Source organism: Podarcis pityusensis (assembly GCF_964106645.2).
Source record: "Podarcis pityusensis genome assembly, chromosome: 6".
Lineage (NCBI taxonomy): Eukaryota > Metazoa > Chordata > Lepidosauria > Squamata > Lacertidae > Podarcis > Podarcis pityusensis.
The window spans coordinates 440,510-465,388 of NC_138030.1; the positions used below are offsets into that span (position 1 = coordinate 440,510).

At 51.5% G+C, this 24,879-nt stretch overlaps 1 protein-coding gene across 1 annotated transcript in view; it reads right to left on the reverse strand.

The window, feature by feature from the left end:
* Window positions 1–19,786, reverse strand: part of SLC12A5 (solute carrier family 12 member 5) — a 90,555-nt gene extending 70,769 nt beyond the window's left edge. The window contains exon 1 of the mRNA XM_081011219.1: window positions 19,648–19,786. Coding sequence (XP_080867345.1) covers window positions 19,648–19,771 — 124 coding nt within the window. The 5' untranslated portion in view covers window positions 19,772–19,786. The remainder of the gene's footprint in view (window positions 1–19,647) is intronic.
* Window positions 19,787–24,879: the final 5,093 nt, after the last annotated feature.

The window sequence follows — 24,879 nt, forward strand, 5'->3', positions numbered from 1 at the left end:
TGGGCTAATGGTCAGAGTCAGGAGGAGGCAGCTTCTTACACCCACAGGACATGCCACCCTCGGGAGCAGAAGGAAGGTCCCCCAAACAGACCCCCCACACACACACACCTCCTGGACTTAAAGCTCTCCTTTGCCTCCTCCTCCTCCTCCTCTCCCCAAAATAAAGCTTGTGAAATCCATCAAGCAGAAGAAGAGAGGAAAGACAGGCAGCATGGTTGCCATGGAAACTAGAGGGCCTCCTTAAGCAGCTGGTTGCCGTGGAGACGGCAGAGGGATACACACAGCAGCACTGATCTATACTGTGGTCCAGAAATGTCAAGCTACAGCCGCTGGAGCAGCTGTGGGTTGGCATTCAAGGCGGGGGGGGGGGGAAATGCCCCTTGGCCTGCGTGTCTGGGTTCCTCACACTCGCACGCACTGCGCCCCACAGTTAGACTGTGGAACTCACTCCCACAGGAGGCAGATTCATGGACAAATTCACGGAGGAGGAGGAGGAGAGGCCTATTGATGGCCCCTGGCCAGGGTGCCTCCGCTCTGGGAATTGCAGGAAGAGAGAGTTGTTCTTGCGCTCGGATCCTGCGTGCGGGTTTCCTGCAAGAGGCATCTGCTTGGCCCCTGTGAGACCAGGAGGCTGGACCAGATGGCCCTGGGGCTCTTAAGACACCCTTTCCATGCCTCCTCCATCATCCCAGGTGCCTCAGGGCTCCGCTTGTGAATGGCAGCAGGAGGCACTCGGAGGACCCCAGTCTCCCAAAGCCCACCCAGAGGGGCGCTCACACGAGCCGGCAGGGTCCCCCGAGGAGGTGGGTGGCAGGGAATGAGGTGGGTCGGGGGCCCCTGGACCTGTCCTGTGGCAGCATCTGCCACCCGGGTGCCCCTCCAGATCCTGCTGCCGCCGCTCAGCCAAGACTGGCGTTGCCATGGCAACTGTGCCGCTCCGAGTGGCGATCTAATTCAGGGTTTATTTTAAGAAACGCGTCGGATCTCGGAGTCTCCCCCGGGCAGGGAGGGGGCGGGGAGAAGTGGGGCACGCGGCTGCCTCCCGCTCTTCCCCCGCGAGCCTCAGCCCCCAGGCAGACGCCCCCTAACTGTGCGTGGGAGGGGAGGGGGGTCCCAGGAAGGAAGGAGGCAGGTGTTGAGGGAGGGTCCCAGCAAAGCCGGGTCCAAGGTGAGAAGGGGGCTTCGGCAAAGCCTGGGGGCTGCTTCTGCCCCCCCGTCAGAGCCTCGCAAAGCCCTCTTCTCAGGGGGTGGCGATGGGGAGCCCTGGGCTTCAGTATCTCAACCCCTGCATTGCATGGGGGTGGACTAGATGCCTCTGGGGGTCCCTTCCAGTCTCCCGATTCCAGGCCAGCATGGAGGGCAGAGTGGGCTGCTGTGGGTCTCTTTGGTCCAGCTTCAAGTTGAAAGAGGGAGGGAAGATCTGCCTGGGCACGCAGACCCGAGTCCACTCCGCAGAGAGTTAAGGAGATGAAGATGATGGACTACATGGAACTTCCCGAACTGACCGGGAGACTCCGAGACCAGAGAGAAGAGACAGTGGAAGAAGACTGGAAGAAGTTTAAGGAACATTTGAAAAAATGTTAATATTTAAATCTAAGAATAGCTTTGGAAGTAGATATAGGCGGTAGGGTTAGAAGTAGAAGATAGTGTGTTTTATAAGTGATAAAATGTGAAGTTTTTTATGGTTAAAGTAAATGTGGGGGGGGGGGAGATGGTTAGAAATTATGATACAGTGGTACCTCAGGTTAAGTACTTAATTCGTTCCAGAGGTCCGTTATTAACCTGAAACTGTTCTTAACCTGAAGCACCACTCTAGCTAATGGGGCCTCCTGCTGCTGCCGCGCCGCCGGAGCACGATATCTGTTCTCATCCTGAAGCAAAGTTCTTAACCTGAAGCACTACTTCTGGGTTAGCGGAGTGTGTAACCTGAAGCATATGTTACCTGAAGCGTATGTTACCTGAAGTGTATGTAACCCGAGGTACCACTGTATATGTAAACTGCTAAAGATGAAGTAAAATGAAAATCAGATAGGGGGGACTTGGGGAAGCCCACTTAACAATGTTTAGGAAAATAAGGATATGACAAGAATTTGTTTGTATTGTTTGTCTTTTCTGTTTTTCTTTTCTGTTTGTGTTATAAAATGAATAAAAAATTTTGAAGAGAGAGAGAGTGAGAGAGGGAGGGAGAGAGAGTTAGGTCTGGAGCATCTCCACCCAGCCCCAAACCAAGCAGCACTAATTCTGTGCACGGCTAAGTGCAGTGCGCTGAGTTCAGCCTCTGGGGCCGCAGGCGCTCCAAAAAGCATCACGGGGAAGGAAGACGCAGCGTGTGGACTCAGAGGGAGCACTTTGCTGGCGCTGCAGGTCAGGGGGTGGAGATGGGGTCAGGATTCAGGAGAGCATGAAACCTGGGAGGAGCTATAAAGTCTGGATCAGGCCAATGGCCCATCCAGCATCTGTACTCACAATGGCCAGCCGGATGCCTGTGGGAATTCAGCAGGCAGGATCCGAGCGCAAGAGGCCCCTTCCCTCTTCTAGACATCAACAGCCCCCTCTCTCCTCCTCCACAAATTCCTCTAAACTTCTTTGAAAGCCAGTCAGGTTGGCAACCTCCTGCGGAAGGGAGTTCCACAGTTTAACGATGCGCTGTGTGGAAAAGGACTTTCTTTCCTCCGTCCAGAGTGTTCCAGCACTCTTTGGACGTCCACACATTCTAGATTGCCTGAGGGCATCAGGAGAGCAGTCCTTCGCCACAAGGACTCCTGTTCTTGAAAATTCCAGGGACCCTACAAACCATCGCCCTCCCCAAGCCACACAAAATGTGAAGGGAGCTGCAGTCTCCCATCAGGAAAATCCCCAAACCTGTATCATGGCAATGCTCGTTTATTGGGCCAATCGAAATGTCAGAAAATAACACAGGAGGTTTCAAGTTATTCAGGTTAAATGAAGAAGAGCAAATACATTAGCTGTGATTCTGGCGGGGGGGGGCGGGTTGGACGAGTTGACCTTTGGGGGAAGAGCGCATTTGTTTTGTAACGGCTGTGGGGAGGCCGTGTTCCCCCATCCCTTCCACCTGGCAAGAGTCTTTAACATGAGAAAGTTACATGGGGGGGCAGCTATTCAAACAAGGCTATTAGGGGCTATGTAGGTTTCAAGTGGGATGCCATTGGTGCTGTGGGTTAAACCACTGAGCCTAGGACTTGCCGATCAGAAGGTCGGCGGTTCGAATCCCCACGATGGGATGAGCTCCCGTTGCTCGGTCCCTGCTCCTGCCAACCTAGCAGTTCAAAAGCACGTCAAAGTGCAAGTAGATAAATAGGTACCACTCCGGCAGGAAGGTAAACGGCGTTTCTGTGCGCTGCTCTGGTTCGCCAGAAGCGGCTTAGTCCTGCTGGCCACATGACCCGGAAGCTGTACGCCGGCTCCCTCGGCCAATAAAGTGAGATGAGCGCCGCAACCCCGGAGTCGTCCGTGACTGGACCTAATGGTTAGGGATCCCTTTACCCCTTTTACCTAGGTTTCAAGTCTGCCCAGGAATTGAGTGCTGATGGGAAGGAGAAACAGTTGATTCTATATCTCAGGAAGCACAAACAAAAAACAAAAAGCCTAGCTGTAACCCAGATCTGTCTCCATCCTACAATACACATTTGAAAAGCTAAAAAAAAACCCAGCCCTCTCCTAACAGCAGCAGCCGCACTCACATTTTGGCAGCCCACGATCAACCACAGAGACCCCCAAGCCAGGCCTGGAGACCAGAGCCCTCCCAACAGCTGCTGCCCATCAGGCTGCCTCTCATCTGGAAGGTCGCTTCTCACCACTGCGACTTGCAAGCACTGCTTGTCTCCTCCTCCTCCATCACAAATTCATCTCATCCGCTTTCAAATGGCCTGAGCTGGCAGAGAGCAACCTGCTCTGGTCACGGAATCAGAGCTGCAAGGGAACCCCAAGGCCATCTAGTCCAACCCCCAGCAATGCCGGGGGGTGCTGCTGGTTCCGAATGGGCACAGGCGCCTAGATCCAGAGGGATCTGGGAGACACAACCCACTTTTCTCTGCAACTGTGCAAGGGAACCCTAGGGGGGACCCCCACCCCCAATTGTGCATGGCTAGTACACTGGCAGCCCCCCAAAAATGCCTCCCTTGCAACAAGACCCATGCAGTCAGGCCCCAGTCTGAGACTCTAATAATAATAATAATAATAATATTTATATATTTATACCCCGCCCTTCCAGGTTCAGAAAACTGGGAACAGGGCTAACAACAAATTTAAACAATTAATGCAACAAAAAACAGCATAAAATACAGTATAAAATGTGAATAACAATAAATACAAAATTCAAAAATCAATTTAGGGGGGAATTTAATCCAATCCAATAAACATTAGATGATCACCAGGCCTAGCTGGCTAAGTTAGTCCTATCTGGGCCAGTGAGGAGACCAGGGGAGAATTAGCTGTGGGATCCCAGAGTGGGGAACCTTCACAGAAAGGGGAGAGGGAGGGATCAGGCTGAATTCAAATTAAAGGCCAGGCAGAATAGCTCTGTCTTACAGAGAAGGAAGGAAGTTAAATCCTGCAGGGCCCTGGTCTCCTGGGACAGAGCATTCCACCAGGTCGGAGCCATCACTGAGAAGGCCCTGGCCCTGGTGGACGATAATCTGACTTCCTTAAGAGCACAAAGGGAGCCTCCTGGATCAAGCCAGTCCAGACTCCTCTTCTCACAGGGGCCACCCGGATGCCCCCATGGGAAACCCACAAGCAGGATCCAAGCACCAGAGCCCTGTCTGCTCCCTTCCTGAAGTTTCCAGCAACTGATACTCAGAAGCATCGCTGTCCCCAGCAGTGGCTAGTAACTTATTTGTAACCCTCTGGTCCTCCAGGCATTTGCTTCATCCTCTTGTAAAGCCATCCAAGTTGGTGGCTCTCCCTGTGGGAGGGGGTTCCACAGTTTAACTGTCCTGCATGAAGAAGGACTTTCTTTTCTCCAGCCTGCATCTTCCAGCATTCAGCTTCGTCGGATGCCCATTAATTCTAGCGTTCTGAGAAAGCAAGGATCAAGCTCCTGTCTAGCCTCTTTCTCCCTGCCATGCATAATCCAGTAGAAAAGAATAGAATAGAATTTATTATTTATACCCCGCCCATCTGGCTGAGTTTCCCCAGCCACTCTGGGCAGCTCCCAACAAAATATTAAAATACAGTGGTCTGTTAAACATTAAAAGCTTCCCTAAACAGGGCTGCCTTCAGATGTCTTCTAAAAGTCTGGTAGTTGTTCTTCTCTTTGACATCTGGTGGGAGGGCGTTCCACAGGGCAGGCGCCAGTACCGAGAAGGCCCTCTGCCTGGTTCCCTGTAACTTGGCTTCTCGCAGGGAGGGAACCGCCAGAAGGCCCTCGGAGCTGGACCTCAGTGTCCGGGCAGAACGATGGGGGTGGAGATGCTCCTTCAGATATACTGGACTGAGGCCATTTAGGGCTTTCAAGCACCAACACTTTGAATTGTGCTCGGAAACATACTGGGAGCCTCTAATAAACCTCTTTCATGTCAAAGCTTGTGTGTGTTATGAGGAAGGAGGCAAATGCCTTTCTCTTTCTGAAGGAGATATTGCAGCATCACACACATGGGGGGGGGGACACTTTGGTTCCCCAGGTGATCCAGGCCAGGCTTCCTGCCCCTCCCCAAGTGGCAGAAAGGACTTCCACCGGCTCCCCCCAGAGCAGCAGCAAGGGAGACACCTGCTACCTGCCCTGGTCTCTGGGAGCAGCAGCCACACCTGTCTGGAACCCGCATCTCCTGGGCTCCCCATACAGAGAAGCAGCCGCGCCAAATCCATTCCTCAGGGCTTCCCTGAGCTGCTCTGAGTGTCAAAGCAAATGAGGGGAAATGAGATCTAGGTTAACTAACCAACGATAAGTCAGCTTTAATTGACGTCTCCCCACCAGCCTTTGTCTCAAGATCAATCAATTCATCAGACACATTTGCACATGCGCAGAACCTCGGCATTCGTGCCTTTTTGAGATACGTACTAGTGGAAGGGCGAGGCATTTGATTATTCTATTTCACTTTTCAAATACACTGACTTTTCTTAAAGGGGACAAACCACTTTTTTATTTTAAAAAAGTCATTCATTTTCAAAAAGCCATCTTAGCCTTCCCCCCGCCCCCTTGCCGCATCACAAGAAAACTCCAGAAGAAATCATAAGAATCCAGATCAAAAAACCACCCAGGGTGCCTTCAGTTCTTACAGGTGGCAATTGCCCCAGCCCACCAGTCAGCCAAGAGGCAGAGGAATCCTAACCAGGCAGACAGACCAGTTCAGCGGCATCTGATCTGCTGCAAGACCAGCTGCCAGGGATTCCTTAGCTGTGATTCCTGCACTGCAGGGGGTTGGGCTGGATGACCTTTGAGGGTACCTTCCCACTCTACAGCTCTAGGATTCTATGCTCCTGGCCAGCGGCTGCTGGGGGCAGGGCAAGCCTTCCCGTCCTGCCATTCCACTGACTCCTGCGGAGCTGATTTTCATGGCACCTGCATTTCTGGCAAGCTCTGTGGGCAGGACCAGGGAATGTAGAGGGCAGGATGCTGCGCCATTCTGTCCCTCCCCTTAGCCCTGACACAGCCCCTTTTTTGCCATTTACACCAGCATACCTCAGGCTGGCTTAATTTGTCCCAGCAGGGCTCTTCCTTAGCTGGCATAAGTAGATAAACCAGGTTGCAGCCAACTCAGCCACCGGGTGGGCAAGGAGAATCCCAGCCTCCTCCAGATCTTGCGAGGATTGCACAGGGACAGCGAAGGCTTGATTCATCTCCAGATCGAGCGAAGCACCTGCTGCTTAGTCATCAGGCGTCCAAAGGTGCCTGAATTTGAGCAACAGGGAATTGGGGCCAGGAGGAGGAGGGACGAAGCTGCCTCTGGTGAGAACAGCAGAGAAAACACCGTTCCTTAGGACTGAGTGCCTAGGAGGGAGGGATCATAAGAAGACAGCAAGACCCTCCTGGATCCGGCCAGTGGCCCATCTAGTCCAGCATCCTGTTCTCACAGAGGCCAAACGGTTGCCTGTGGGGAACCAGCAAGCAGGATTCAAACACGAGCCCTCTCCTCCTCCATGAATTTGCCTAATCTGTTTTAAAAGCCGTCCAATTAGTGGTTGTCACTGCCTCCTGTGGGAGGGAGTTCCATGGGTTAGCAATGTGCTGCACGAAGGATTTTTTTATATATATAAATCCAGCCTGGGTCTTCCAATATTCAGCTTTATTGGACATCTAGGGCTTCTAGTGTAATGGGAAAGGGAGGAAAACTTTTCTTTATGCGCTTTCTCCATGCCAGGCACAAGGAAATGTCACGTCGCCTCTGGGTCACCTTTTCTCTAAACTAGACAGTCCCATATGCCGTGACCTTCCTTCACAGGGCAGCAGAATGGCAAACACGGTTCAATATACAGGAATATAAAGTGATGGTGTACACTGGGGCAGAATGTTTTGTTCCACAGGGAGGCAAATGGGGTCTGAACTGGAGGTGACTGTCAGGAACAAGACTTTTTGGTGGCAGTGCAAAGCGCGATGGAGATGCTGGGTTCACGTGTAGCCGCTGGGGAAAAGGCACGTTCTACCGATCATTAGGCAAGGAATTGAAAATAAAAACTGCAGATATCATAATGGCTTTATACAAATCTGTGGTGCAGCCACCTTTGAAATACTGTGCAGACTTTCTTGTTGACTCACCTCAAAAAGGATATAGCAGAGCTGGAAATGGTTCAGAAGAGAGCAAGCAGAAGAGATCAAGGGGGTGGAGAGGTTCCCCTGTGAGGAAAGGACTTTGGGGGACTTTTTAGGGTGGAGAAAAGGGGAGTCATAGAGGACAGGGTAGATGTTTATAAATGATGGGGAACGTGGAGAGAGTAAAGCTTGTCTCCCTTTCTCACCGTGGACTCTCATGAAAGTTCAGAGAAGTTTTTAATGTGTGGCATTTTGATGTATTTTTAATCTTTGTTGGAAGCTGCCCAGAGTGGCTGGGGAAACCCAGTCAGATGGGAAGGGTACAAATAAATTATTATTATTATTATTATTATTATTATTATTATTATTATTATTACTATTGGTAGGATTGAGCTCAGAAGTGAGGCTGACCATGCAAAACACCAGGAACATGAACATTTTCCAAACACATTCAACCCCAGCATTAAAAATGTCATTGGGAAGCAACCTATTGTAAGGAAAGAAATGGCGGGTTTGAAGAACTGCCCCCATCGTTCAGCTGCCTGGTACTTATTGAGGGCTGGCACTTATTAATGATTCAAGCTGGAATCTGATAAAGAATTTTCCCGAAGGAATTAGAGACCGCCAGTCAGTCGTGTGAACCCAAGAAAGACGCACAGCTGAAAGGGACTTTCTGTCAGGGAGCCGTCGCTTACAAGGGATTTTGTCGGTGTAAAAATTCTACACTCGAATTAGTGTGATATATAGATGCCATTTGCACATAGCTGAGTCTATTTATTGCGCAGGCTGCTGGGAGATTCCTGCCATGGGCATCTCTATCACAGCCAGACTCAGCCCTCAGGGCACTGCGCCCTTATGGAGGGGGAAGCTGGCAATGGGAGAGGGAAAATATCTCAGCTCCGAGATCTCGTAATTTCTAAGGTCGTCTTTTGTTTTGTCCGTCCCATGTTCACATAAGTGCCAACTTTCTCATGCAACCACTGGTCCTTTGGAACAGATATTCAATCCCTCCCAACCCCCCCTGCGCACCATCATGTCAAGTGTGGACTACAGTGGTACCTCAGGTTACATACGCTTCAGGTTACAGACTCCGCTAACCCAGAAATAAGTTAAGAACTTTGCTTCAGGATGAGAACAGAAATTGTGCTCTGGTGGCGCGGCAGCAGCAGGAGGCCCCATTAGCTAAAGTGGTGTTTCAGGTTAAGAACAGCTTCAGGTTAAGAACGGACCTCCAGAACAAATTAAATACTTAACCTGAGGTACCACTGTATGCACTTCTGCAAGAGGTCCACCTCAGAGGCAGAGGCCTGCTCTTTCATTCATTGCTCGCCATGCTAGACATTTGGTGGCACAACATGCCTGGGTGGCACCTTTCCCAAGAGGTGCATCGTGCACCAGGTATTTTGGGCCCAGGTATCTGTTAAACCACAGAGCCTAGGACTTGCGGATCAGAAAGTCGGCGGTTCAAATCCCCGCGATGGGGTGAGCTCCCGTTGCTCGGTCCCTGCTCCTGCCAACCTAGCAGTTCAAAAGCATGAAGAATTTTTCTATCTGCACCGCTATACAAATCACAGTCAGAGAAACGGCTGTCGTGAGGCAACCTTTGCAAAACACAGACAAAACCTTTGGCCACTAGAGGGAGCTCCGTGCCCGGCATTCCTCCACAAGGAATGAAATGCCACCTGTTTGGACCTCTTTGCCCTCCCTGCCAAGCAGAAGTTGTTCCAAAGGAAAGAGAGGAGGAAGCAGTAGGTACAGGACTGGGGCAGGAGGCTGAGTGACAGTTTAATATTTATATCTCTCATTCCCATAATAAACAAATAGTTAAGGCTAATAATAATAATAATAATAATAATAATAATAATAATACTTTTATTCTTTAGATCCCACCCATCTGGCTGGGTTTCCCCAGCCACCTACAAAAAAACAATAGGGCAAAAACAAACCTAAGAAGAGCAAATATATTATAAAGTGTTAGCAATTAAGATACTAAGCAGAAACATCCTTGCTCCTAATTTCCAGGCATCTCTTAATGACTTTTTTTACGCTGATAGGCCTATTCAGCAGTTTATAAACTTTTTAGATGAGCCCGTCCTTTTTATGATTCTTCTGTATTGTTGCTGTGATTTTTTTTTCTTTCTGCATTTGTGGATCTCCCTTTGCAACACCCTGATATTTTGTATGAAGAGCAGTCTGGAAATAACTGTGTAAATAAATATGAAGATATTACAAGCCTGCAGGGATACCTCAGGGTCCTAGTTCTGCAGAGGGCAGAGGTGGAGGAAGAAGCCACCCCCAAGGAGGCCACAACAGAGGAAAGGCTGAGTCTTCATGGGGCTAAAGGCTCTTGGCTCTCCTTCCTGCAAGAGTCTTGCAGGGCTGCTGAAAATGTGCCTTTCAGGTGCCCTCATCATTTGGGCAAGCAGCTATGAGAAAAGCAAATCTCATGGGCTGTATCCAGTCTTACGTCTGCTCCAAGTAGACCCATAAGACATTTAGACCATTCGTTTTCTGGAGATGAAGACAACATGGCAAGTACTTGCAGTGAGTGTGGACTTGCTGCCACTAGAGGGAGCCAGCCTCACTTCCTCACTTCCTTGGGAGGTAGAATTCTGGTAAAGGGGTAAAGGGACCCCTGACCATTAGGTCCAGTCGTGGCCAACTCTGGGGTTGCAGTGCTAATCTCACTTTACTGGCCGAGGCAGCCGGCGTACACCTTCCGGGTCATGTGGCCAGCATGACTAAGCCGCTTCTGGCGAACCAGAGCAGCGCACGGAAACGCCGTTTACCTTCCCGCCAGAGCGGTACCTATTTATCTACTTGCACTTGGACGTGCTTTCAAACTTCTAGGTTGGCAGGAGCAGGGACCGAGCAACAGGAGCTCACCCCGTCGCGGGGATTTGAACTGCCGACCTTCTGATCGGCAAGCCCTAGGCTCTGTGGTTCAACCCACAGCGCCACCTGCATCCCTTAGAATTCTGGTAGCTAAGGAGAATTTGTCCTGCCAACCTAGCAGTTCAAAAGCACATAAAAGTGCAAGTAGATAAATAGGTACCGCTCTGGCGGGAAGGTAAACGGCATTTCTGTGCACTGCTCTGGTTCGCCAGAAGCGGCTTAGTCATGCTGGCCACATGACCCAGAAAAACTGCGGACAAACATCAGCTCCCTCAGCCTATAGAGCGAGATGAGCGCCGCAACCCCAGAGTTGTCCGCGACTGGACCTAACGGACAGGGGTCCCTTTAAGGAGAACTTAGTAGGATTCCCCCCTGCGTATTTTTTGTTTGTTTGCTGGTTTTTACTTCCACTTGATTTTTGACACAATTCTTAATGTCATTCATAAAGGGGGGGCCTAGTCAATGGAAAAGTCATTCCTAACCAGCAGCAACAAACGCCAAGCTCAGAAGTCATTCTACGGTGGGATCTACTGTGATCTATCAGCACTGCCATGGTTTTTACACAAAGGTGAGTCAAAGGAAAACTGGTTACCCAGTACCTTGGGAAGGTAGATACCCTTTAATCAATCCTGCCTCATATCTCCTGCCAATTGTTAAAACCAGGAATTGGGGGGGGGGGGAGTTAAACGAATCCCAAACCCCAAGTCCCCACCACAGCCTGTAACTAAGGCCAGGACAATGACCGTTGACACAGGCACCATACATACATACGCAACAGCAAAGAGGCTCAGAAAAGCAGTCTATAAAATTGAAGCAAAGTGGATACCATGAATCGTATTGTTTCCTCTGACTATCCAATATAGAATCAAATAATTGCCAAAATTCTACTGTTTGACGGATTTTCTTGGTTCCAAGGGCTAATGACTCCTCTGGAAGAGGGGAATCCAGGGCTCCCCCTGACTCCATAATCCCTTAAGCATAAGGTCACATACTCCTTCCCCCTCCACAAGGTGTGAACTTAGCCACACAATAGGAGGCAGGAGGCGATCAAGGGCAGCACTTACTCCAGACAGAAGCCCATCGGGATGGTGGATTGAATCCTGATACTTTCAAAGGAGAAGTACAGGAAAGGCTTGCAGGAGGGGGGGGATGTGTAAAGACTTTTATTGTTCTTTTGGTAAGAGGGTAGTTAAAAGGTGTCTGGAAGTGGGGTGATTGACAGGGGTGGGGGATGGGCTCATGTTTCTACATGCCAAACTATCCCACTTTGTGACATACCGTATTTGTGATGTATCGATGATGCTGTTGGAAAATGCATTATGGTAAATGGGGAGAGGTCTTAAAAGTTCACATGACCCCATGCTCAGGGTTCCTACTCTTTGTGTGTTTGAACCTTGTTGCAAGAACAAATAAAGATCAGGTCAGCTGACTACTGTTGGCTTCTTCTAATTTGGCTGGAGGCTCCTTCTTTTGCTGACCAGAGACAACTGTGGGGAGTGGCACCCGGACAAGCTGGGCAGCGGAGTAAATCTGCACACCAGGATTTTTCCTTATCACAATGCAAGAGGAAAAGCAGAGAGGTCATAGTAGGATTTGGGTCCTGCTCAATATTAGAAATTAGCCAGGCTCCAGGTGTGTTTTGCCAACAAAGGTCCGTATAGTCAAAGCTCTGGTTTTCCCAGTAGTCATGTATGGAAGTGAGAGCTGGACCATAAAGAAGGCTGATGGCCGAAGAATGGATGCCTTTGAATTCTGGTGCTGGAGGAGACTCTTGAGAGTCCCAAGGACTGCAAGAAGATCAAACCTCTCCATTCTGAAGGAAATCAGCCCTGAGTGCTCACTGGAAGGACAGATCCTGAAGCTGAGGCTCCAAGACTTTGGCCACCTCAGGAGAAGAGAAGACTCCCTGGAAAAGACCCTGATGTTGGGAAAGATGGAGGGCGCAAGGAGAAGGGGACGACAGAGGACGAGATGGTGGGACATTGTTCTCGAAGCTACCAGCATGAGTTTGGCCAAACTGCGGGAGGCAGTGGAAGACAGGAGTGCCTGGCGTGCTCTGGTCCAGGGGGTCACGAAGAGTCGGACACGACTAAACGACTAAACAACAACGTGTGTTTTGTAACCACATGGAGATCTCTGGATGTTAGGTTTGTGACTGGGAAAAGCAAAATGTCACTTAAGAGAAGTATCTTAAATATTTTCCTTGAAGCTCCTGTAGAACTTGGTTGCCTTACACTGAGTCAGGCCATTGGACCACCTAACCCACATTTCCAGCACTGGCTGGCAGCAGGCCCTGAGAGTATCAGGCAGGGGTCTTGAACCTGAGACCTTCCCCATGGGAAGTAGATGCTCTACCACAAAATTACAGCCCCTCCCCACCTCACTTGCTTTCACACAGAGAGAGAGGACTGGAAGGGAGAGACCCATCTCTGTGCTGAAATCAAAAGTCTGTGTCTCATAGTTTCACACTTGGGGGGGGGGGGTGAGAGATGAAAGGTAAATGCACATCCACGATCCCCACCGCATTCTCCCCATACCTCTGTGTCAGGGGGAAAACTCTCTGCTTCCATCTTCTCTTTATCTCAGGATTGCAACATCTGGAGAAAGGCAGTAACTGGAACCCTGATCCTAGCCAAGTCATTCAATGGGGCATCCTCTCCATCACACAGCCGGCTGCAAGGCATGAAGCCAGTTGCTAAATTCAGCTCATGGGGAGATAAGGGCCAAGCGAGGGAGGGAGGGAGGGGCCTGGAGATAACCTTCAAAGGCACTCCAGCCCCATCAGTGGAGCCAGGCCCTCCCTCCTGGAACAGATAAGTCAGCTATTTAATAGCATCACAGAAACGGCAGAAGAAGTGTAGCAGCTGAACTAGGATACCCAAGCAAGTTTGAGTCCACCTGTTCAGGATTCAGTCAAGACTGAGGTTTTTCTTTCAAATTTCAGGTGTTCCAAAGCTAGGAAGGGCTGCACTACCACACCAATTAGGGACCAGTGTCGGGTTCTGCATTTAGGCAGGAAGAACCAGATGCACAAATATAAGATGGGGGGGGGGCACCTGGCTTGATAGCAGTACAGTGGTACCTTGGTTTACAGACGCTTCAGGTTTCAGACTCCGCTAACCCAGAGGTTAAGAACTTTGCTTCAGGATGAGAACAGAAATCGTGTGGAAGTGGCGTAGCGGCAGTGGGAGGCCTCATTAGCTAAAGTGGTACCTCAGGTTAAGAACAGTTTCAGGTTAAGAACGGACCTCCAGAATGAATTAAGTTCTTAACCCGAGGTACCACTGTACATGTAAAAAGGATCTTAGTAGACCACAAGCCTAACACAACTGTGTAATGCAGCAGCAAAAAAGCTAATGCTATTCTGTGCTTCGTCAACAGAAGTCTAGTGTCCAGATCAAGGGAAGTAATAGCACCACTCTATACTGCCTTCCTCAGACCAGGGAAGATTCTGGAGCAGATCATTAAGCAAACAGTCTGTGAGCACCTAGAAAGGAATGCTGTGATCACCAATAGTCAGCATGGATTTCTGAAAAATAAGTCATGTCAGACTAACCTGATCTCGTTTTTTGACAGAATTACAAGCCTGGTAGATGAAGGGAACGCAGTGGATGTAGCCTACCTTGATTTCAGCAAGGCATTTGACAAAGTGCCCCATAATATTCTTGTAAAGAAGCTGGTAAAATGCCGTCTTGACTATGCTACCACTCAGTGGATTTGTAACTGGCTGACTGACTGAACCCAAAGGGTGCTCATCAATGGTTCCTCTTCATCCTGGAGAAGAGTGACTAGTGGGGTGCCACAGGGTTCTGTCTTGGGCCCGGTCTTATTCAACATCTTTATCAACGACTTGGATGATGGACTCAAGGGCATCCTGATCAAATTTGCAGATGACACCAAACTGGGAGGGGTGGCTAACACCCCAGAGGACAGGATCACACTTCAAAACGACCTTGACAGATTAGAGAACTGGGCCAAAACAAACAAGATGAATTTTAACAGGGAGAAATGTAAAGTATTGCACTTGGGCAAAAAAAATGAGAGGCACAAATACAAGATGGGTGACACCTGGCTTGAGAGCAGTACATGTGAAAAGGATCTAGGAGTCTTGGTTGACCACAAACTTGACATGAGCCAACAGTGTCACGTGGCAGCTAAAAAAGCCAATGCAATTCTGGGCCTCATCAATAGGAGTATTGCATCTAGATCAAGGGAAGTAATAGTGCCACTGTATTCTGCTCTGGTCAGACCTCACCTGGAGTACTGTGTCCAGTTCTGGGCACCACAGTTCAAGAAGGACACTGACAAACTGGAACGTGTCCAGAGGAGGGCAACCAAAATGGTCAAAGGCCTGGAAACGATGCCTTATGAGGAACGGCTAAGGGAGCTGGGCATGTTTAGCCTGGAGAAGAGGAGGTTAAGGGGTGATATGATAGCCATGTTCAAATATAGAAAAGGATGTCACATAGAGGAGGGAGAAAGGTTGTTTTCTGCTGCTCCAGAGAAGCGGACACGGAGCAATGGATCCAAACTACAAGAAAGAAGATTCCACCTGAACATTAGGAAGAACTTCCTGACAGTAAGAGCTGTTTGACAGTGGAATTTGCTGCCAAGGAGTGTGGTGGAGTCTCCTTCTTTGGAGGTCTTTAAGCAGAGGCTTGACAACCATATGTCAGGAGTGCTCTGATGGTGTTTCCTGCTTGGCAGGGGGTTGGACTCGATGGCCCTTGTGGTCTCTTCCAACTCTATGATTCTATGATTCTATGACCACACCTGGAGTACTGTGTCCAATTCTGGGCACCACAATTTAAGAAGGATGTTGAAAACTGGAAGGTGTGCCAAAAGGGGAAGCCAAGATGATCCAAGGTCTGGAAACAAGGCCTGATGAGGAACAGTTGAAGGAGGTGGGTATGTTTAGCCTGGAAAAGCGGAGACTCAGAGGCGATATGATAGCCATCTTCAAATATCTGTGAGTCTGTCACATGGAAGAGGGAGCAGGCCTGTTTTCCCCAGCTCTGAGGGTAGGACCTGAACCAGTGGCTTCAAGTTACAAGAAAGGGGTTGAACTTTCTGAAAGTTACAAGAAACTAGGAAGAACTTTGGACAGTGGAACTGTCTCCCTCAGGAGAAGGTGGACTCTACTTCCTTGGGAGATTTTTTAGGAGAGGTTGGATGGTCATCTGTCAGGGATGCTTTAGTTGAGATTCCTGCATGGCAGGGAGCTGGACTAGATGACCACTGAGGGTTCCTTGCAACTCTATGCTTCTATGATAATTAGTGCTATTTTATTTCTGCTCATGGTAGCATTAGGGCAGTGATACACAACTCCTTTTCAATAGCGCCACAAATGTTTTGTGGGGGGGTGATACTCCTTCATCTCTAATCCGTAGCTTCCTTCTGAAACGCCGAAAGTTTTCATACTGGAAGTGTTCAGGGAAAGGGGGGGCGGTCCTGTTTCTGTTGTGCTAGAGCACACATCTGCCCCTCCAGGTGTCAAGAAGGCTGGAATAATGGGGAAGCTTTGCAGAACAATTACTAAAAAGACGAATGACGTCTGGACGGTTTAGATCAGGGGTCAACAAACTTTTTCAGCAGGGGGACGGTCTACTGTCCCTCAGACCTTGTGGGGGGCAGGACTATATTTGGGGGGGGAATGAACAAATTCCTATGCCCCACAAATAACTCAGAGATGCATTTTAAATAAAAGGACACATTCTACTCATGTAAAAACACGCTGATTCCTGGGCCGTCCGTAGGCCGGATTTAGAAGGCGATTGGGCCAGATCCGGCCCCCAGGCCTTAGGTTGCTTAACCCTGGTTTAGATACGTTGGTACCTCTGGATGCAAACGGGATCCATTCCGGAGCCCCGTCCGCATCCAGAAGCAAACGCAACCCACGTCTGTGGGTCGCGATTCGCCGCTTCCCTGCATGTGCATGACGTCATTTTGAGCATCTGCGCATGTGTGAGCGGCGAAACCCAGAAGTAGCATGCTCCGTTACTTCCAGGTCGCCGCAGCGCGCAACCCGAAAATACTTATCCCGAAGTTACTTCAACCCGAGGTATGACTGTACACCACAAAGCACCATTGTGGCACCAATGTTGCAGAACACACCAGAATAAAACAAAAAACCCACCCCCCAGTCTAGAGGGACCCCACACATGTTCTCACAATGACCACCCAGATGCCCATGAGGGGAAACCAGTGACCATTGTCCTGAAGCATCACTGCTGCCAGCTGTGGAGGACAGAGCAGAGTCATCCTGGCTAGTAGCTCTTGATAGCCCCCTCCTCCTCCTCCTCCATGAATTTGCCTAGCCCTCCTTTCATAAAATCACAGGACTATAGAGTTGGAAGGGACCCTGAGGGTCATTTAGTCCAACCCCCTGTAATGCAGGAATCACAGCTGGAGAATCCCTGCCCGTTGGCCATCTGCCCTTTTCTTAAAAACCTGCAGGGAAAGAGAGTCCACCACCTTCTGAGAGAGTCTGTCCCACCACTGAACAGCTCTTACCCTCAAAATGTTTTTTCCATATGTTCAAGCAGAATCTCCTTCCTTGTAACTTGAAGCCACTGGTTCGAGTCCTGCCCTCTGGAGCAGCAGAAAACAAGCTTGTTCCCTCTTCCATGTGACTATCCTTGAGATATTGGAAGATGGCTCTCATATCTCCTCCTATCCAGGCTGAACATCCTCAGCTCCTTCAACCGCTCCTCGTAAGGCTTAGTTCCCGGACCCTCGATCATCTTGGTCACCCTCCTCTGCACACCTTCCAAATTCTCCATATCCTCCTTAAATTGTGGCCTTAGGGACCCGATCCCGCAACTGCAGGTCTCTTCTGATGCTCAGAGGCTGCCTTCACACACCTAGTTTCCCCCCAGATGTTTCAGACTACATCTCCCAGGAGTCCCGGCATCCCACACCCCAACATCTGGGTGGGCAGTGGGCACCCAGTTGGCAAAGGCTGTTCTGAAGCCATCTCGGCTAAAGGCCAGCCTCACACTTTAGGGCAGCAGATGCCCCAAACCGCCTCCTTGCCCTCATGACCCGCAGTCGGATACCCCCAACTTGCCTTTGCTCTGACCAATTTTGCCTTCACAATCGCTTTCTGTGACTCTTTGCAAGAACAAGGCTTGTGATGGAATCAGAATATACTTTGCTAAAGCAGAGCTGATCGCTTAAAAGCAGAGAGACCCTTTGCAAGACCTCTGGTCACCCCCTTTTTTTAAGATTTCAAACTTCGCCTCCAGGTGCTAGGTGGCTAGCTGAGATCTATAGCTCAGCGGCAGAAACTCAATTACCTGCCCGCCAGCTGAGGAGAAGAGGGGAATTTGTCAACAAAGGATGCTGCTGAAGAGAGGCAGCGTGGTGCTGTGGGCGGAGCACTGGTCTCTCGCTGTAGGAAATCTGAGTTCAAAGGGAGCCTTTGCCATAAGGGGCACTGGAAAAGTCGCCCCCTCTCTGTCTTTCCTACCTCATAGGGTTGTCGCGGGGCCAAAGTATGACGCCTAGCTCCTCAGGAATAGAATGTAAACTTCAATAAGAAACCTCACTAAAGACTTTGGAGCTTCTTGGTGGGGTCCAGAGCTCCCTGAGCAGCCAAGGGCCTCCTCCAGGCAGGTGCTGCTTGTTAGAATCATAGGATCGTGGAGTTGGAAGGGACCCCGAGGGTCATCTAGTCCAACCCCCTGCAATGTAGGAACCTTTCCCCAACCACGACCCTGAGATTAATACCTGAGTATGTCCCAGGTATTCTGCGTCCTGCTTCCTCCAGCAGCAGCCCTGAAACCCGTTGCAGGAGTCCCCCTCCCAGCCATCCCAGAATAGCACAGGTGGGGGAGATGAGGGTGGGTAAATTGCAGCTCACACCCCTCCACAACAAGAGAGCCCAACCCCAGTATGTTCTTGGTCCTACAACACCAACAGCCAGGACACACACAACACCTCTCTGAGCAGGTGCAGAGTGCACTCCCCGTCAAAGGCCTGAGCTGGCTAGACAGGGCCTTGGTGGACACCATCACCGCACCTATTCTAGGAAGGAACCCCCAGGTCCTCCGCCTTCCCCAACTTCACCCCTGCATTCCAGGGGGTTGGACTAGATGACCCTGGGGTGCCCTTCCAACCGCGCCCGGGTGCCAGCGCGCGCCTCCCTCCGCCTCGCCCGCCAGCCAAGCAGCCACTTGCCCTTTCCTGGGGGAGAGAAGGTCGAGGCGGGGAAGTGCTGAAGCGGCTGCCAGGCTTGGATTTCCACGATCGATGCGCGCCGGTAACGGGAGCCGGAAGCGCAGCCGGGACGGGCCAGCCAGCGCGGCGCGCAGGGGAGCGGCGGCGGGGGGGGGGTCGGTTGGCGGGGACTCCCGGGGGAGGGGGCAGCAGCAATCCGCCCACCCACCCGTGAGGGGGTCCCTGCAGCCCCCGCGTCCCGGAGCCTCTCCAATCTCTGGCGGCCGCTACGGGCACCCGGAGCCTCCGCCGCCCGCCCCGTCGGGCTGCCGGGCTCGGCCAGGGGGGCGTGCCGGCCGCGTCCTCGCCGCGCGGCTCCGGGAAAACGCCCGGTGGGGCATGGCGGCGGCGGCGGCGGAGGCAGCAGCCCCCTCTCCCCTCTCGGAGACAAAGCCAGGCGAGATGGATGGAGAAGCCGCTGCCTCGGGGCGCCAAAGCCTCGCTCGACGGGCGACCCACAAGGCGCGCCTCCCTCCCTCCCTCCCGGGGTCCAGTCCAGAGGCGGACCGGGGTGGGTGGAGAGAAGCACCTGACCTGGCCCAGCCCCCCCCACTTTCCCCTCCCCCTCCCCAACTTAGCCCGCCCTGGCGGGGGGCGCACCAGCCCTCGAGACGGGGAGGGCATAAGCGGCGGCTGTCCCCGCTCTTCTTCCTCCCGCCTTGGGCTTTAGGGGAGGGCACCTGGCCTGGCCCGACCTGGCCCCCTCCCCAACTTGACCCGCCTGGCCGGGGGGGGGCACTAGCCCTTGGGGGGGGCAGAAGCAACCCCCCCCTCCTCCATCCTCCCTCGGTTTTTTCGCGGGGTCGGCGGCGGCGCGCCCTTACCTTGCCCGCTGTTGCTGCCCAGCGGCGGGGGGGCTTCTGCGCCTCCTCCGTCGCCGCCTCCGGTTGCTGCCGCGGTGCCCGGGCGCGGCTCCTCGCCGGCGGTGACCGTGAAGCGGCGGCTCATGGCCGCGGGCCGGGCCGGGTTGGGGCTGGGCGCCGCTCCGCCACAAGTGGCTGCCTGCCTGTCCGCCTGCCTGCCTGCCCGCCTGTCCGGGGCGCGGATGCTGCTCCCGCCGAGGGTGCGGAGGCTCCGGCGGGCGGCGGCGGCGGCGAGCGCGGGGCGGCGCGGTCCTAGCGCCTCCTTTCTCCGCGGAGAAAAAGAGAGAAGGGGCGCGCGAGGAGGAGAGATGCTGTTGGGGCGAAGGTCTACGTCACCAAGCACGCTCTTCGCCTGCGGAACTCACTGCCACGAGATGCGCCAGGAAGAGGCTCCGGAGAGGGCGAGGCCAATTCTTGAGGTTGGGAAGGGGGCAGACACACCCATCCCTCGGATGGATGGATTTATTTATTTATTTATTTATTGCGCTTATATTTCACCTTTTCCTCCGAGGAGCTCGTGGTTCTCTCACTCCCCTTTTAATCCCCACAACGACAACCCTCTGAGGTGGGGGTAGCCTGAGAGAAGGCAGGACCCAAGATGACCAGCGAGCTTCATATGACCCAGGGCAAGGGGGCAGAATTTGAACCCTGCTCTCTCCCAGTCTGACCCTCTAACCCAGGGGTTGTCCACCTGGTCCCTACCGCCCACTAGTGGGCGTTTCAGGATTCTAGGCGGGCGGCAGGGTTTCCAAGGCACAAGCTGAATCCTTCCATTCAGCACTGGTGGGCGGTAAGGAAATGTTACCATCAAGAAAGATGCATTAGTGGGCGGTAGGTATAGAAAGGTTGACTACCCTACTCTAACCACTACACCACACTGCTTCTCAGTACCACTTTTGCCAGGATAGAGAGAGGCTTGTGCTCAAATAGTTGAGTTTAAATAGCTTGCTACTTAGAACTAGAATTGTACCCCTGGATGGGACCCCAAGGGACATCTAGTCCAATTGCAGCTATTTGCAGCTTTCACTGTGGGGTTTGTTCCAAGGGAAATGTGCCTAGGATTGCAGCCGAAAAAGGAGTGCTAAAGTTCTCTGCAGGAAGCTATTCCATCGTCCAGGCCCCACCACCGAGAAGGCCCTGTTCCTCATACTCACCAGAACCAACTAACCGGAGGAAGGGGCGGAGCAGAAAGTGGAGTGTTTGATGCCTAAATCTGGGGCCAGGAAGGGTCATGTAGCAGGAGGTACAGAGGGGGCATCTCAAGGGCAACCAGCAGCTCCTCGCTGCTAGAGCTGGCAGGTAGGCATAGAGCCTCAGGAGGTCCCAGCCTCAGTCCCCAGCAGCCCCACCAGGTTGGGCTGGGAACGCCCCCTGCCTGAAACCCCCAAAAGCCACTGCTGCCAGTCAGAGCATACTTTACTGAGCTAGACAGACAACAGATTCCAGTGTCCCCCTTCCCTGGAAGAGTCTCACAGTCCTACTGGGCTGCTTCATAGCTGAGTTGAGGAATTGGAGGGGGGGCTGTCCAGTTGTGGTGGGCACAGGGGCAGACACCCCCTCCACCTGCAGCTCAACACTCTCTGCCTCTGGCATGACCCAAACACGTGTGTGTGTGTGTGTGTGTGTGTGTGTGTATCCAAGCAGCTGGTCCTGCCTGGGCTCCCTCAGCCCCAAAGCCAGGATCAGACCAAGCCTGAAGGTGAAAGGTGCAAGTTCAAATCTAATAGCCAACCTATTAAAATTAGCACAATTGATGGGAAGAAAATCCCACATTGCTGGGAACAGACTGTAGTCCAGGATCCTGTTCTCACAGTGCCAAGCAAGTGCCCCATTGGGAAGCCAGCGAGCAGGATTCGAACACAAGAGCCCTGTGGTTTCCAGCAACTGGCATTCAGAAGCATCACCGCCTCCAACTGCAGCCATCCATAGCCCTCTCCTCCTGCAGGAACTTGTCTATTCTCTTTTAAAGCCATCCACGGCTTAACTCTGCATTGGGAAATGTTTGCAATTGAACTCGAGGGGCAGTCGTGGGGGCTGATCCAATTTGCACCAAGGGTTGTCTGGGGGCTCGGGACCCTCGACGCCACTCCTGGGAACCAGCATGAGAGCCAGAAGCCGAGGGCGCAGTAGGAAGCTTTACGAACTGCACTGGCTCCCGGTTGAGTCCCGGGTCAGCTTGAAGGTGCTGGTTTTGACCTTTAAAGCCCTATGCAGCCTAGGACCCTCGTACCTATGAGACCACCTCTCCAGGTATGCCCCGCGGAGGACCTTAAGGTCCACAAATAACAACATTTTGGAGGTCCCAAGTCGCAAGGTGGTTAGACTGGTCTCAACTAGGACCAGGGCCTTTTCAGCACTGCCCCCGACGTGGTGGAACGCTCTGTCCCAAGAGACTAGGGCCCTGCGGGACTTGACATCTTTCCGCAGGGCCTGCAAGATGGACCTGTTCCGCCTGGCCTTTGGTCTGGACTCAGTCTGACCCTTATGTTTCCCTCCCCTTATGGTCTTGATTTATCAGCTATTTTAAAATGAGGCTGCGTCTTAAATTGCATTTTAACCTGTATTTTAAATTGGTTTTCCCCCCTTTCTTTTTCCCCTATTATGTTTTTACTGTGATTTTATTGGTGTTAGCCACCCTGAGCCCGGCTCTGGCCAGGGAGGGTGGGTTATAAATAAATTATTTTATTATTGTTATTATTATTATTATTATTATTATTATTATTTGTGGGAAATGCAAGGAGCAACAGACGAGGTGGAGCCGTGCAAGAAAGCCTCCCCCCACAGTTCGCCCCCATTGCCGCAGGGGAACATAAGAAGCTGACTTTTACTAAGACAGACCCCGGGTCCATGTTGCCCTGTGCAGTCTGCACTGACCGGCAGCAGCGGCTCTCCGGGGTTCCAAGACTCTTGAATCTCCCCCAGCCCTGCCCAGAGATGCGCCCCCTTCGGGACCTTCTGCGCGCCGGGCAGGGGCTCCGCCGCCCAGCCCCGAGGACCCTTCCCCAGCCGGGAGCCCCTTCTGGCCTGGCCCGAGCGGGGGGCTCCGCTGCAGCTGCCGGATTCTGCCATCTCTCGGCGAGGAGGAGGAAGAGGAGGGGGTGTCCTCCGCGTGCGCATCGCTTTTGTCCTTTTTGTTCTCCAGCCCAGGCTGCTCTCTCTTCTCCCCGCATCTCCCTTTCCTCCCAGGACAGTCTCGCACCTCTGGCCTCCAGATAAGGAACCTCTGGGCGCCACTGGGTCTCCTCCGTCTCCGAAGAGGCAGAATCGAGGCCCTCGCGCTCCCTCTGCTAGGTGGGGTTGGGGGGCAGGTGAGATGGGGAAGTCCTATAAGAGCGCAAGGAGCGTGGCCTTCTCCGTTTTAATTCTGTAATAAACAAAAAATCTGCCCTTATTCCCCTATGGGGGACACAAGAGCCCTTATACAGTGGTACCTCGGGTTAAGTACTTAATTCGTTCCAGATGTCCGTTCTTAACCTGAAACTGTTCTTAACCTGAAGCACCACTTTAGCTAATGGGGCATCCTGCTGCTGCCGTGCCGCCAGAGCACGATTTCTGTTCTCATCCTGAAACAAAGTTCTTAACCTGAAGCACTATTTCTGGGCTTGCGGAGTCTGTAACCTCAAGCATATGTTACCTGAAGTGTATGTAACCTGAGGTACCGCTGTATAGTCTTTTGTAGGTTCTCCATCTGTCCAAGAAAATAACAGAGGCCAACCAGAGAATATGGAGAAGCAAAGCAGCTAGGAAGCTAGGAAGCCCTCACACCTCCTCACACGCAGGAAAGGAGGAGGACCCCAAACCAAGGTGCGCCTGCCCTTATATAGACATTTTAAATTCCCTGCCCTGGAGCTCAAGACCACCCCTCCATACATCATACCTACATCACAGAAAAGGCGGTCTACAACAGAAATCTGAGTGCGTTGCTTATCTCCTGTCTGGCAGGTTACCTGTTAATGGTCACTTGATTGGATACCCTGGGGAGCCTGGCCAGTCTTTTGTAATGACAAATACTTAGTTCCTGAGCCAGGTCACAGACTCACCCTATTCACACACAGACATACCCTTAAGACAGGATTTGTGAATGAAAAGACAATGGGGAGGCTTTTCCATTTTCCTTGACCTTGCAGAGAAATATTTGAGGTCAATTTGGGAGGGACAAAATGGTTTCAGGACTTTTTCTGTGGGGTTTCAGACATGCGGTTTATATATGCAGTTATGAACATTACATATATATATATATATATATATATGGCCTTAAATTTTTTATTTCAATTTCCACAACAACCCTGAGAGGTAGGCTCTGCTGAATGAAGACAATGACTGGCCCCCAATGTCTCACCCCTTGAGCCTCATGGCCAAGTGGAGGATTCGAACCCTAGTCTCCCAGGACTCAGCTCTAAGCACTACATTGCTGGGGAGGTCCTGCTTGTGGTGTTGTGGGTGAGGTCTTTGGGGGGGTGGCACCGAGGAGGTGGGGCAGGGGGCACGCTGCTTCTTCTGGGCTCCTCAGAGACTGTCTCTGGGACTCCCTCCCACTGGAAATTAGCTTCCCCCCCCCCCCCGCCCCATGACATCCCATCCTATTTATTTGTTTTGAAATGTTTTTAGACGTTCTTAATCTTTTGAGACATTTAAAAATGTCTCCCCCCCTTAATCTTTATGAATGTCTTAAATGTTCTTTTATTAATTTTGAGTGGATTTGCTTTGCTAGCTGTTGTTTGCTGCCCTGGGCTTCTTTAGGACAAGGAAAGGCAGGGCAGAAATTTAATAAAATAAAATAAATATGACCAGGCATTTGGTGCTCAGCCGCACTCAGTGGCAAGAACAAGTATGTTGAACGCTTATTTTGCTGTTGTTGTTGCTGCTGCTGCTGTTTTAAAAACCTCCCTGAGACCTCTGGGTATAGGGCGGTATAATAATAATAATAATAATAATAATAATAATAATAATAATAACCGACCCTGTTTCATTGTACTTTTAATTCTTCTTTTATGGTCTTTGTATTTTGCCAAGATAGTTTTGCATAGTTTCAATATTGTTGCTATTCAATATTGAGCAGAAGTACAGTCGTACCTTGGAAGTCAAACAGCTTAGTTCTAGAATGTTTTGGCTCCCCAACGCCGCAAACCCGGAAGTGACTGTCCCAGTTTGCGAACTATTTTCAGAAGCCGAACGTCCGGCGCAGCTTCCGCA